The 12,877-nt window shown below is 42.3% G+C and overlaps 1 protein-coding gene across 6 annotated transcripts in view; it reads left to right on the forward strand.

Moving 5' to 3' along the window:
* Positions 1 to 12,877, forward strand: part of GRB10 (growth factor receptor bound protein 10) — a 147,272-nt gene that overhangs the window by 58,346 nt on the left and 76,049 nt on the right. For all 6 annotated transcript variants that reach the window (XR_009742643.1, XM_061449153.1, XM_061449152.1 and 3 more), the window contains one exon: positions 4,292 to 4,385. Coding sequence is in view for 3 of the 6 variants with exons in the window: in XM_061449153.1 (XP_061305137.1) it covers positions 4,292 to 4,385 (94 nt within the window). In the remaining 3 variants the exon portion in view is untranslated. The remainder of the gene's footprint in view (positions 1 to 4,291; positions 4,386 to 12,877) is intronic.

Genomic DNA, 12,877 nt, shown 5'->3' on the forward strand with positions numbered 1-12,877 from the left:
GTTGGCCTAGTAATGCTGCCTCGTCCTGATAAACACTCTTCTGGGCTAAGCTGCAGGTGGGAACAGTAGCACTTGGAGCTGAAGAAGTCATTGAAGAGCAGATGCGCAGACAGCAGGGCTGCTAGAGTATATGGCTGTCTGATTCTCTGATTAAAAGGCCAGATTTAGTTTTTTCTTTGATAACTGAAATGCTTATCGTGCTAGCACCAACAGCAGCGAACATTGTATGTCGTAGTTGAAGGAGCGCAACTTGAAAGGCTTGGTTATAGATTGAAAAATAAATCCAGATTGTCCTGGTTACTGATACAGAGATAACACTGTCTATGAATGGACTTTGGCTCTTAACATGATGCGAGCATTTTGCATCGTGCAATAGAAGTTTGCAGAAGGACACTGGAATATAACCTGTAATGATGGTGTGTTTGGATATGACATGTATAAAAAATAAACCCTGCTTCAGATCCTCATAGCACTGTTGCTAGTCGCTTGATGAAATCATCCTTGGTCGCAGATGCTGACTGAGAGAAGAGTACATGCAGACAAGTCAGCGAGGGCTAATGCTCAGCTAGCTTCTAAAAATACTACAATAGCTGGATGGTACAGTGAGTTAAGTAACATGCTTTAATTTCATATTGAGAGCATTTATTGGAAGGGGAGGGAGAGCTGGGGATTAAAACATAGAGCAAACACATGACTTCCTGGGAGCCCAGTTTCAGCAGTGGCAAGCAGGAAGATGATGGATCCAAGCAGGTGACCACCCTGCTGAGGGCCTCAGTCCGAGCTGGAGTCTAACAAGGAGCCTGCTGGCACAGAGCAATTATACACCTTTTTAAACCTTTCTCCTCTTACTGTTGTTGCAGTGGCTGTCTGATCAGTGCTGCACCTGGCCTAGTGCCAGTGTTTGTACACAGCAGAGACAAACAGATTCTGGAGGGTCATGTGAAACTAGCCTGAGCCCTTTAAATCACACCGCCCTTACCTTTTCTCCTCTGCTGCCTACATTGCTTTAGCAGGTGTGGCTTTGTTTATGCATGTCTCTTGCTTTACTTCAGCACTAGGGTTTTGCTGGCCCTTGGTGTCCGGAGGAAACCTTTGGCTCCCCACTTTGCTCAGGCTGCAGGAGAGTTCTCTGGACCTTCTGGGGAGGAGTTTGCACCTAATGAAGGAGATAGAGGTGTCAGCTTTGTAAAAGCAGCGCTGGCAGTCATTGTCATGGAAACCTCTGCTGCTGAAGACTTCGATACATCTTGACATGGCTTTGGCTTAAGCTTTGTGAAAAAGTTCTCTGGAATCACCTTACATCTATACCAACATCTTCTGGTACAGCTGCAAGGTGATTCCAGAGAGGGTCTATCCTATTCCTGCAAATTATTGGCAATTGCTAGTTTATATATATAAAAAAAAATAATCTGTTTTAATTGAAAAGTTTCAGGCCTGCAGCCAGCTGTAAGCCTGAAATAAGGTCTTTGTGTGTTACTGCTGTGGGAAACCCAAAGGTAAGAAGATGCAGCTTGGCCTCATCTCACCTCTGTTACTACGTATTACTGGGTCCAGAGAAAGGCAACAAAGCTGGTGAAGAGCCTAAGTGTGATGAGGAACAGCTGAGGGAACTGGGGTCATTTAGTGTGGAGAACAGAAGGCTCAAGAGGGACCTTACTGCTCTCTACAACTACATGAAAGGAGGTTGTAGTGGGGTGAGGGTCGGTCTCTGAAGTAACAAGTGATAGAACAAGAGGTAACGGCCTCAAGCTGCACCAGGGGAGGTTTAGATTGGATATTGGGAGCAATTTCTTCACAGAGAGGGTGAGCAGGCATTGGAAGAGGCTGCCCAGGGAAGTGGTGGAATCACCGTCCCTAGAAGTGTTCACAAACCGTGTAGATGAGGCCCTCAGTGACATGGTTTAGTGGTGGTCTTGGCAGTCCTGGGGCAATGGTTAGACTTGATGATCTTAAAGGTCTTCTAGAACCCAGTTGATTCTATGATTCTACTGCATGAATCTTGCCTTCCAGTTAGGACTTTTATGTTTTGGAACAACTGAAAGCATGTTTAGGTGTGCAGCAACTAATTTATAACTGGTTTTCTTGTTCCACCTTTCGTTCCTCTTGGGATGCCCTGCTGCTCTTCCCAGCCAAGAGGCAATATGCAACGGCATACATGCATAGGAACGTCTGGCCTTTCTTCCTCGGGAAGTGGAACTAATGCTCCTAAACTGCATCTGTAGGGTTTTAGCTATCCAATAAAAATATTTGATGTTGAACTGCATAGGGGGAAACACAAAGAAAAGCTCTGTGCTAGGAGGAAGGAGGTTCTGCTGTGTTCTCCATGCCTGCGATGCGCACCTCTCAGCCTTTGTAGGGAGATCAATCAGCTTCAGTTCTAAGTTTTTACTGAAACTTCTCATAGATAAGCATCTCATCCCTCTTGTTGTCCTTGGAACCTTTGGAAAAATTACATGGGAAGCAGACTCTTAATTTTCTATGTGCTTTCCAGAGTTGCCTTCTTGTGCTGTGAGTCCCAGATTTCCTGCCTGAAATTTAAAACTGAGATGCTGTGGGCCAGGTCAGTGCTGACTGTGTGGTGTCCCAGGGAAAATGAGATACATCCAGTGAAAACGACTAGTGCTCCAAAAGCAGTAATAATGTTAAGATGTGATACCCTGCAGTCACAAGGGATTTGACAGACAGGAACTCAGGAGTTCCTTGTTTCCTAATACATGTTCGGTTAGCTGCAGTGAAAGAGCTAACAAATACTGTCATGTTTCAATAAAGTAAGAACAAATATGGTTGTGCTGGTAGATGTGTTTGGTTGGTTGAGTTTGATTCCTAAGAAAGAACTACAGAAACTTGTGAGATTAGATGTGGCTCGTGAAACAACAGCCATGTCATGAAAATCAGTGGCAAGGATGTAAAGAACTGTAAGGGGAGGTGGTCAGTACAGAGGCAGAAGTCTGAGTGGTTCCAGTTTTATCTGGCATATAGATGGATGCCATATGTATCTTATCATATATTGTTTACTTGTAAAAACCTCCTTTAGTCATACCGCCATTGACAGTTCTTGTCTTATAAACGCCTGTGGGCTCCTGTTGGTGAAGGCGCACAAGAGAGGTGCTTGAGTACTTGAATCAAAGCTCGAGTATTTGCTGTTTGAGACAGTCTCTCCGAGAAGAGATAATGTAATGTGTTTCATATCCTGTGTAACTGTATACAGTTCTCAGCCCCAAACACTACATCCATTATGTTTTTGAGCATCAGCTTATATTCTGTAAGCTAGTAATGTTGGGCTGAAAGCTCACAATTGCACGTAGTGAAATTGCCACTCACTGTGTGTATGTTATTGCTCTGCCATAATTACAGCGTCATTTGCCGTGAAGTGATTCTTATGTTTTAACATAAATGTGGGTCATGCCATTGTGTCATCCCACACTTTGTGCACAGCAGGAACATGTATAAAGTCACGTATATCATCACTACAGCAGTTTATGTTTCGTGGTATATCAGTGCAGTCAACTTTGTGCACTTGCTTCTTTTTTTCCATACCCATCCTTAACTGGTATATGCAAAAGTGTATCAACTTTGTGAAACTGTACCTGCTCTGAACCTCCTTCTCATACTTCTGAAACACAATGAGATTTATCTTGCTTTTCTTATTTTTTGTTCATATTTCAATGTCCCTGCTTTCCCTTGGTTGTCTTCTTTGGCAAGGTCTGTGAGAAACTGTGGTATTTTAGACTTTGCCAAATTAAGTCTGTAAAAACTTTTTGAAACCTAATCTTGTAAGAGTTCTAATATGGAAAAAAAGGAAAATAAAAAAACAGGTTGGCATCCAGAGCCATGGATATTTGTCTAAACTGAACTTCTGATTCCTCTTGAGGTTTAGTACTTCACTACTGGATCTGTTTCAGTCCAGTTAATTAGTTACAACCCCCTAAACCACAGACTTGGAATTAAAGAAAACAAAGCCCCAAGCCTCTACATAGTTTGATGCAAGAAGAAACTTCAGTTAAACTGGGAAGTACATTTACATTGCTGTTTCCCAGTTTGCAATGCAAACTGGTGTATAGATGAGACAACAGCATATCATTGATTCTGGATTCATGCCACATGTATTAATGTGACAGTCTATTGTCTCCCTATCTTTTCCCCCTTTCTTCTCTGACGTTGGTTTCTCCTTTCAGAGGTATGGCAGGGATTATTTTCTTTTTAGTGTGAGTGGTTTGGCTCTGGGCAGTGCGGTTTACAGGGAGTACAGAATGCCTGGTTTTGATAAGACTTTCTGCTCTTCTGTTTTTAGGACAATGTAGATCAGACTTCAGCTCATGGTCGGCGGGATCTGGTGGAACCAGGGTTCCAAGAACCATCTAACCGCATCTCCCTGAATCACCAAGGTAAGAAACAGTGGGTGGCAATCCAAGATCCTTGTGGGAATGCAGAGATGGTTTTGCCTCCGTGTTGCCATTTCTCCATGTAATTAAAAAAAAAAAAAAGAAAAAAAAGGAGGAGGAGAGCTGAAGAAATAATTTTTTTGTCACAACTGCCCTTCGACGTATGGATGGAGATGATGAAGGACCTGTGGTGCATCTCAAGCCTTGTAGCCCAGACTGGGTCTGGGAGTGGGGAGGAGTGAAGTCCTGAAATTTAATTCAACATTTGTAATGTTAAAGTTGCATTTAAAAAAATCTTTGGCTGCCATAAGAAAGGTGTAGGGCTCTGGCTCAACTTCAGCTGTGGGAGTCTGTCTTTGCATGACAGCTCATCTGGGGAAGGGAAGTCCTGAACTAGACATGGTAATGCTGGTGCAATAGTTTAGCTTCTGTAATTCAGCAGGACCATACAAAACATGAAAGCTAAAATAAATCTTAAAAAGTCTTTGTTTGACCATTTCTGTCAGTTCAGATGCCTAAAGAAGACAGTTACTATTATAGCAGGGACTTTTTTTTTTTTGCTTTGAAATTATTAGTAATAGAGAGTGCCGTCTTAATCAGTGAATCCCTTACCTTCAGGGTTCCCCATGGCTTAATTTGGAGCCAAGTCCTTGAAGGTCATCTTCAAATGTTGGTTCTTCAGTGCAGAATGAATAGTAATGCAGTCAGCGCAAGGCTGTTGAAACAAAAAAGGTCATGAATGTATCACTTAAAATATTTGCCAAATATGACATTCTTAACTTTTCCTTTAAAAAACAGCTTCTTTTGTTTGCCAAAGGCAGCAAGACTGGAATTTCATGACTTGCAGATCCCCAAGACTATTTAAGTTTCACAAACAAGTCCCAGAATATAATAGGGAATGTATTTTAATTTACTTCCCTCACCATGCCCCAAGTCTTCAGTTTGTTAAAGCTTTGCTTTCAGTTGAAAATAGAAAGTAACAGGTTGCCATGTTATCCAGTCTAAAACTTCTGCAAGCATAGGCAGTATGTTGTGTCATGCTTGCATGGATACAGTGGAGTTTTTATAAATTCTGTTTTTCATTCTATTTAGAATGATACTGTTAATTTCACCTACCTTGGGATGCACAAATCCTGGAGCAGAACTATATAGGTGACTTTTTCTGAGGCTATTTGTATATACTGCTGTCACAGTTTTAAGCCCAGCCGTAAATCAGAACCACGCAGTCACTCTCTCACTCCCCCCCCTTCCCCGCCTGCTCCCGGAGGGATGGGGAGGAGAATCAAAAGAATGTAACTCCCATGGGTTGAGATAAGAACAGTCCAGTAACTAAGGTATAACACAAATCACTGCTGCTGCCACCAATAATAATAACAATAAGGGAAATAACAAGGGAAGAGTATACAACTGTTCACCACCCACCAACCGATACCCAGCCCAACTGAGAGTCATCTAGCTCTTCCAGGTAACTGCCCCCAGTTTATATAGTGGGCATGGCATGCTGGGGTATGGAATACCTCTTTGGCTGGTTTAGGTCAGGTGTCCTGTCTCTGCTTCCTCCCGGCTTCCCCTCCTCCCTGACAGAGCATGGGACTCAGAAAGTCCTTGGTCAGACTAAACATTCTGACCAGCAACTAAAACATCGGTGTTATCAGTGCTGTTCCCAGGCTGAAAGTGAAAACAACAGCACTGCACCAGCTACTAAGAAGGAGAAAAATGACTGCTACTGCTGAACCCGGGACAATTCCCCTTTAATCAAGGGATTTTTTGGGGGGACACATCCCGAGTGGTCTAAATTTATGTGTTAAAGTATGTGCAACTGCTGCTTATGAAGTTTGAATATATATTGAAGAGACAGGTAATGCTGCATTTTGATGGCAGAATGCCAGCTTTGCAGCCTGGCATTTTCCTATTTCCTCTTTAGACTTTTTTTCCTCTATCAATATTGTAGTACTGCAGAGGGATTCATAGTGTCACCTGATTCGTGTCTCTCCCTCAGCCACTTTGAGACAAAAATCTGTATGCGAAATAGTCCAAGTTAATGTACAAAATGGCTATCTTTAAAGAGAATGCCTTCCAGGCACTGGCAGTTTGTTGACTGTTTCTGAAGGAAGACCTAGTTAATGTTTTTTCCCAGTACTTTCTGACGTTAAGATCCCTTTTGCACCCACAGATTGTTTGGAATTTTTTCCTATATCATGTGAGTGACAGCAATTTCTAAAGTCCAGCATTCCTAAAGTCTGATTTTTTTGCTGAGGTAGGTATTTAGCGCATTATTAATCCTGCCTACCCCTGTGACCATGAAATGTTATGTATGTTAGCTGCGTGAATTAAGAGCTGAAACCCATAATGCCTAGGTGTGGGCTTTAATACTGCATTGGGCTGTAGCACTTCTGTCTTTTTGCAGTGTTGAAGGGAGGCAATGTGCCTTACAGGCATGATACCTGCTGCTTTGGTATCTTTTTGAAAATGGAAGGGACCATAAGCGTGATGTTATATCATGTTTTCTGTGTTTGTTCTGTCCAAGTGTGAGCATCTATACTCTTTCACAGCTTATGAAATATGATGTCCAAGAACTTGAAAGTACCAGTGTTTTAAGAGCTGTGACATATTTCAGTAACTGATTTATGAATAGTACATAGAAAAATATAACGTGAAGAGCTTCAAAGGGAGTTGTGACATGGGCTGAACTAACTCCCATGCAGTCTTCTTAGTCACAGAATAAATAGACTAGATTATTAACATAAAGTGGGGGTTTAAATTCTGTGGCAGCTGTTTGCTTTGCCTTTTTACTCTTACACTAAACTCTGTTACCCATTACTTTCTATTAAAGTTTTACTGGCACTGGAACTGATGAAAAACATAAAGTAAACCTGTATCCAAAAGCAACTTGCAGGGCCACTGTTTGCATTTAAGATATGAATCTGTTTGGTGATATGACTTGATTACATTGATGATAAAGATACTTGCAACAGGCTATGGCAAATTTTGCTTCCAGTTGCAGACAGCTTGCTGACTTCAGTTTATACCTACTAGCACATCTAAAGCTTTTGTTCCTGTGTTTTGCAAGAGAAAGAAAATGGATAGGCTTGCAACAAAACTGGTTTAATACGTATTTATCATGAGGAGAAACTGTGGAAGGGTTAGAGTTGGCTAAAATATTTCATGTATTAGGTGATCCCTGTCTTTTTAGTGTACTGTGCCTTAAACTCTGCAGCTGAACTTTGAGCAACCATACCTACTGTGTTATTTTATGTATACGCTTCCTATTCATACCTGACCACATTGCTCAGTCTGTGCAGCAGATTTGCCAGTTTCTGTTGAACATTAACTTATAGCCCTTGGCTTTTCACTGGGAGAGCTTTGGTACAAGCACTTGCAATTCTGAACCTGAACTGCTTTCCACAGCCTATAAAAATGGTGATTAGCTTCCTCCCAGGCATCTGAATCCCTTCAACACAAGCTGGAAAAAGAGCATTCAAGTGGAGACTGAGATATCCCTGCCAACTGTCCCTGCATGAATAAGCTCTTTCTTGTGAAGGGTATTTCAAGTGCATGTTTCCTGCTGAATCACTCTTTTTTTACACAAGCAGATGCTTTATAACTGTTCAGCTTTTTATTTTAGAAGAATATCTTGTAAAGATTGAGGAGTAGAGAATACCTTTTATAAAGTGAGGGGTCTTCAAAACAGGCAGGTTTCATATGAAATGGATGTAAGAAGTTGAGTGCAGATGGAATAGTATTTTTTCCTAGAAGTAATTAAGTAACTGCTTATGTGTAGGTATGCTGATAAGCTTGCTTTCTTTAACAAGAAGTATTTTTCTCTAAACCATGAATTAGTATTCACTTTTCAGTGATTCTGGTACTTGGGCAAATTTCGTAAAGCTGCTAAACAGAGAGCAGGAAGTAGGATTTCTTACCTCTATTCCCCAAAAGCTACTGCATAAATTAAATGTGATAGGAAAGAGCAAGCTTTATTCAGCTGAAGAATACTAATATCCACTGATGTAAAGGAGTAGACAGACTTCAGCTACCTATAGAAATTACAAAAAGTTAACAACAGCCAGTTAGGATTTGGCATTTAATAAACAGCAAGTCAAGTTATTTCTCCAGCAGTCCTTCCAGAAGCTGTAGTTAAGCCTCTAGGCTTAGAGAACAAAAATACATCAGAACTATGTGGCATTTTCTAAAGTGTTAAGGAAGAAGGTGAAGAAACAATAAAATTATTTACCATCTGTAAAAACACCAAGAGGAAGTGAGAGCATCCTTAGGATGGGACAGGTAATGTTATTGTTTTGTTTTTTCCCCTTCAGGAGTGGAGGGTAGAGGTGGAGGAAACTGCAGCCTCCTCAGCTGTGTCTCACTTAGCAAAACATTCAGCACTCACAAATATTTAATAATTTGCACTGAGAGGTTCTTTGCAGTTTGTGGCCTGCAGCGTTTGTACCTGCCCAGTAGCAAGGGGCAGAGCTGCGGAGCACAGTGGTGGTTTTAGTCAAAGACCTGCATTCAGGTGGAGATGCCACTTTGAGGCCTTCTATAGAAGTGATGGGCTCCAGCACTTGTTCTCCCTGTCCCGTCCCAAAGGATGCTGCTGGTTCTTCTCTCTTCCAAGCACCCTGGTGTTGCAGCCTCTGTTCCTCTTGGTTGAGTGCACTGCTCTGCAGTGCCACCAAAGTTAATCTGGAATGTGTCTCAGCAGTAAGACAAGTTCTGTGGACTTTTCCTGCGTTGCCTAGGAGTGGCCTTGACATATGATAGCAAAATATACTGTGCCACAGAAAACTGTAAGCCCAACAGAATTTGTTTACTCTCGGACTTCAGAGGGGTTTAACCTGCCATTGAGGCTACCATGGTTTCTTGTCTTGCTCAGTACTTCCGGGTTTTCTTCGTTGAAGCATGTTTCAGAGCCTATTTTTCCGTTTATATTCCTATCATCAGCAAATAGTGCCAGCTGTAGTCCTGGCCATGAAGTCTATGGGCAGTAATTTCATTGGTACTTGATGTGTACTTTTTGAGTTTGTGCAGCTACTTCTTATTCAAGATTTTGAAGCCAAGCATGAATAAGATGCATTTTGTCACCTTGTCTTTCAGTGGCAGTATTAGACATGCAACTTTGGCACTTTCTCTGTGTGTATACTTGTGGGATGATTGTCGTTGTCTGTAGAAATGTATTTTGCACATGTGGTACCTCTGGCTCCATTACCAGGTGGCTTTGGCAGCAGGAAGAAGACGGTGCTATGAGTTGTTTTTGGCAGCGGTTGTCCTTTGTCAACATCCAGCTCATCCTTTGGCCTTTCCTGGCTGGTCATGGTAGGAAATCGTGCCTGTAGTAAGATGATGAAGATGCTGTGGTTGTGGATCAGTTGGCGTTGGGTTTCCTGCCTGTATGTACAGACACCTTGTTCCCACTGAAACTGGAGGGATCCAGAGTAACTACCAGCTTGCACTTCACTGCAGCCTCCTCTTCAGGTAGATGCTCTCCTGTACTTTGCTAGTAATTAACACATGAACTTTTATAGAGATGGTTAATGTCAGCAGTGGTGGAAACTTCTCTAGCACACTGCCTGGGTCCAAAAAATGCAAGTCTATGTAAATGTGGACAGACTTTTGAATGAGTATGAGTATTATGATCCCTAAGATTTAGCCCAGAGAAATAATCTTGTGTAGCACTTTCCTCCACCACTATTATTATTATTACTACTTGCTTTTAATATATTTTGTTTTATATCTGCCCAAGGATAGGCATAGGAGGTTGAGGCGATTTTGTTATTCGTTCTATAGCTAAGGAGGAGTGTGTTTAGTAACAGCTGGTGCTACTAGTGATATGCTGCAGTTGTGGGGTCAGGCTGGGATGAGTCAGTTATTTGGTGTATCAGAACTAACCTGTGTTTTGGAAGAATCCAGCTGGTACTGAATTGAAAATGCAGAGTGAAAAATAGATAGTGTTGTTTGTATTGCAGAGACAATACTGCCAGACATTCATGAATTCTCATGCTTTGTATAAATGTTGTTGTCATTGTCCAGCCTTAGGAAAAAACCCACCATTAGTGCCAAAAAGATTTACACTGACTACCCTTACACAGCGAGGAGAGCCCCTGGTTCCTGCCTAGCTCATTGCAGTACCTTTGTCTTGTTTTGGAGAGGGCTTCCATTGTATTTGGTGATGAATCTTGTCAGCACAGCTACTAGGAGGGCACCCATAATAGCTGTGTAGAAGTTTAACTTCCCTCATTATATTAGTTCCCAAATCCTTGGGCTGACAGAACTCTGAAGAAAAGCAAAAAGAAAAGCTAAAAGAGAAGACAAAGTAGGTTGGTGTTTAGTACAGATAATTTAAGAGATTTGCAGCAAGCTACAGGAAGACAAAATAGACAAACTGATTGAGTTTAGCAGGAAGACTGTATATAATAAGGTTACTAATGGTGATTGAGTGAAATGAGTGAAATGAGAAGAAACAGGCCAAAACTGGTTTAAAACATTGCATGTTCAGAGGAACATATTTGCAGGTGACTGGATTTTCTTTTTTTTTTTTTTTTTTTTTTTTTTTATTGTTGGTTTTTATTTTCTTTCCTACATGTCAACTTTCTAGTATCAGTTTTGCAAATGTTAAGTTCTGGACATGTTTAAAACTAAATGTGTTCCTCTAATGCCACCTGATATGAGTAAAGAAAGTTTGAATATCTCATAGTTGACAAGCATGGGATTTTGATCCTGTTAAATCTCAGGATTCAGTGTGTCCTTTGGGTAAATTTCTGCGGTGGGATTCAGTATAGGGAAGGAATCCTCTGTCTTGGTTGTGTAGTGTGGTTTGCCTTGGGGTCTTTATTCATTGGAAGTTTTACAAGTGGTGATGTAGAAAAAATAGAGAATTTTAAAGTAAGCCTGAATAAGAAGTATTACAATACTAATCTTCCTTATTTATGTAACTGTCAAAGTAAATTTGAGTCAAGTTTTCTTCTGTGGCCTGTGGAAAAAATGGTTATTACCAGGTTTGCAATGAACTTGTCATGCTGGGGAGGGCATGGTTACTGAAGCAGAGTGGCTGCAATGAGAGAGCAGGTGGGGTTGGGTTCCTTGCTTGAGATAATCCATGGCACACCATACCCATCCCTTGGGGACTGAAGCTGTATGGTTGTATGACATCTGAGAAAGTGTTTTTTTTTTCATACTGAAGATAGAAGGATAGTGTTCCTCCAGCTTCTCTTTTAAGATCTGTATCTCCAGTTATCATGGGGAGGGGTGGGAGGAGATTCACAAGGTGTGTTTTAGGGTAGACTAGAAGACTAGGGTGTGATTAGAAGCTAGTTTTCTTGTTGTTATTGTTCAATTCTTGTCCAAGGCATTAGGAGGGGGAGGAGTAAATGGGCATCTGGGTGGTGAGGTTCTATTGTTTCTTTCCATATCCTCAGCGCAAGAGAATTTTCGTCCCTCACCTTTTAATATCTTACTTACTGGAGAACAAGTTAGGTTAGTACTAGTATAAGCCTAAAGTGATGACTTTAAGAAACTCACCGCAAATGAGATAGGGAGAGGGAGATGCGGTGAAATAAACTGTAAAATCAAATGTAGTTTTAAATTCACTTTTGTCCTCAATACTCTAAGGGATGTACCGGGTTGGACAGGGCTTTGAGCAACCTGGTCTAGTGGAAGATGTCCATGCCTGTGGCATGGGGTTGGAACTAGGTGATCTTTAATGTCCCTTCCAACCCAAACCAGTCTACGATTTCCTACTACCACTGAAGCTGAGCTGCCTATCAAAAAGAACACATTTTGCTTTGTCTAAGTAATGCAAGAGGTGTAGCGTAGGGATGCCCGCTCTTCTTTTCCGGGGGTGTGCACTCTTGGGCATCTTGTAGCAAACTTTGTGCTGCAGCTATCACACCATTACGGGTGGAGTGAAACGGCGCACTTTGGGGGTGGTCAGCAACAAGGGCATCACTACCCTTTCCGAGTGCCTGCTCTGTCAGCAGGAGGCAAGTGTGTTTGTTTACTGCTGGCACGCTGCCCCGGAGGTATATCGGCTCAGCGAGGTGATGTCACCGGCGGCACACATACTTTCTGTGCTGGTGCGGCTACTCGGGTTGTGTCGGGGCGGCTGGCTGCCTGCCGAGCGCCTGGCTGCTGGCAGCCTGATGCAACAGCCTCGCCGGAGACTGCCCACGAGGAGCAGCACCTTGCATGGGCTGAGAGAGGCCTCCCGGAGGAGGGCAACCTGCAAGCCCTGTTGTGGAGACAGTGTTGTCCAGGCTTTTCATTGCTGGGGCTTGAGCTCGTGAGTCTCCAATGCTCCCGGTGGAAATGGCGTGCTTGGGAAACTCAGATGCCAGAGGGGAAACCAGTGTCTCAGCATCTGCTCATGATGAGGTGCTTCTCCCAGGTACCTGAGCTCGTTTCTTCTGTGCATGTCTCATGTCTTTTGTGAGAAAAAAAAAGCCCCACATCCTGCAGGTATTGCACTCTCTCCTCTGTAAATGTATTTACTCAGCAGCTTG

Source organism: Pezoporus flaviventris, unplaced genomic scaffold, assembly GCF_033815535.1.
Source record: "Pezoporus flaviventris isolate CSIRO_AGI_PZ_B2104156 unplaced genomic scaffold, CSIRO_AGI_Pfla_v1 ptg000007l, whole genome shotgun sequence".
NCBI lineage: Eukaryota > Metazoa > Chordata > Aves > Psittaciformes > Psittacidae > Pezoporus > Pezoporus flaviventris.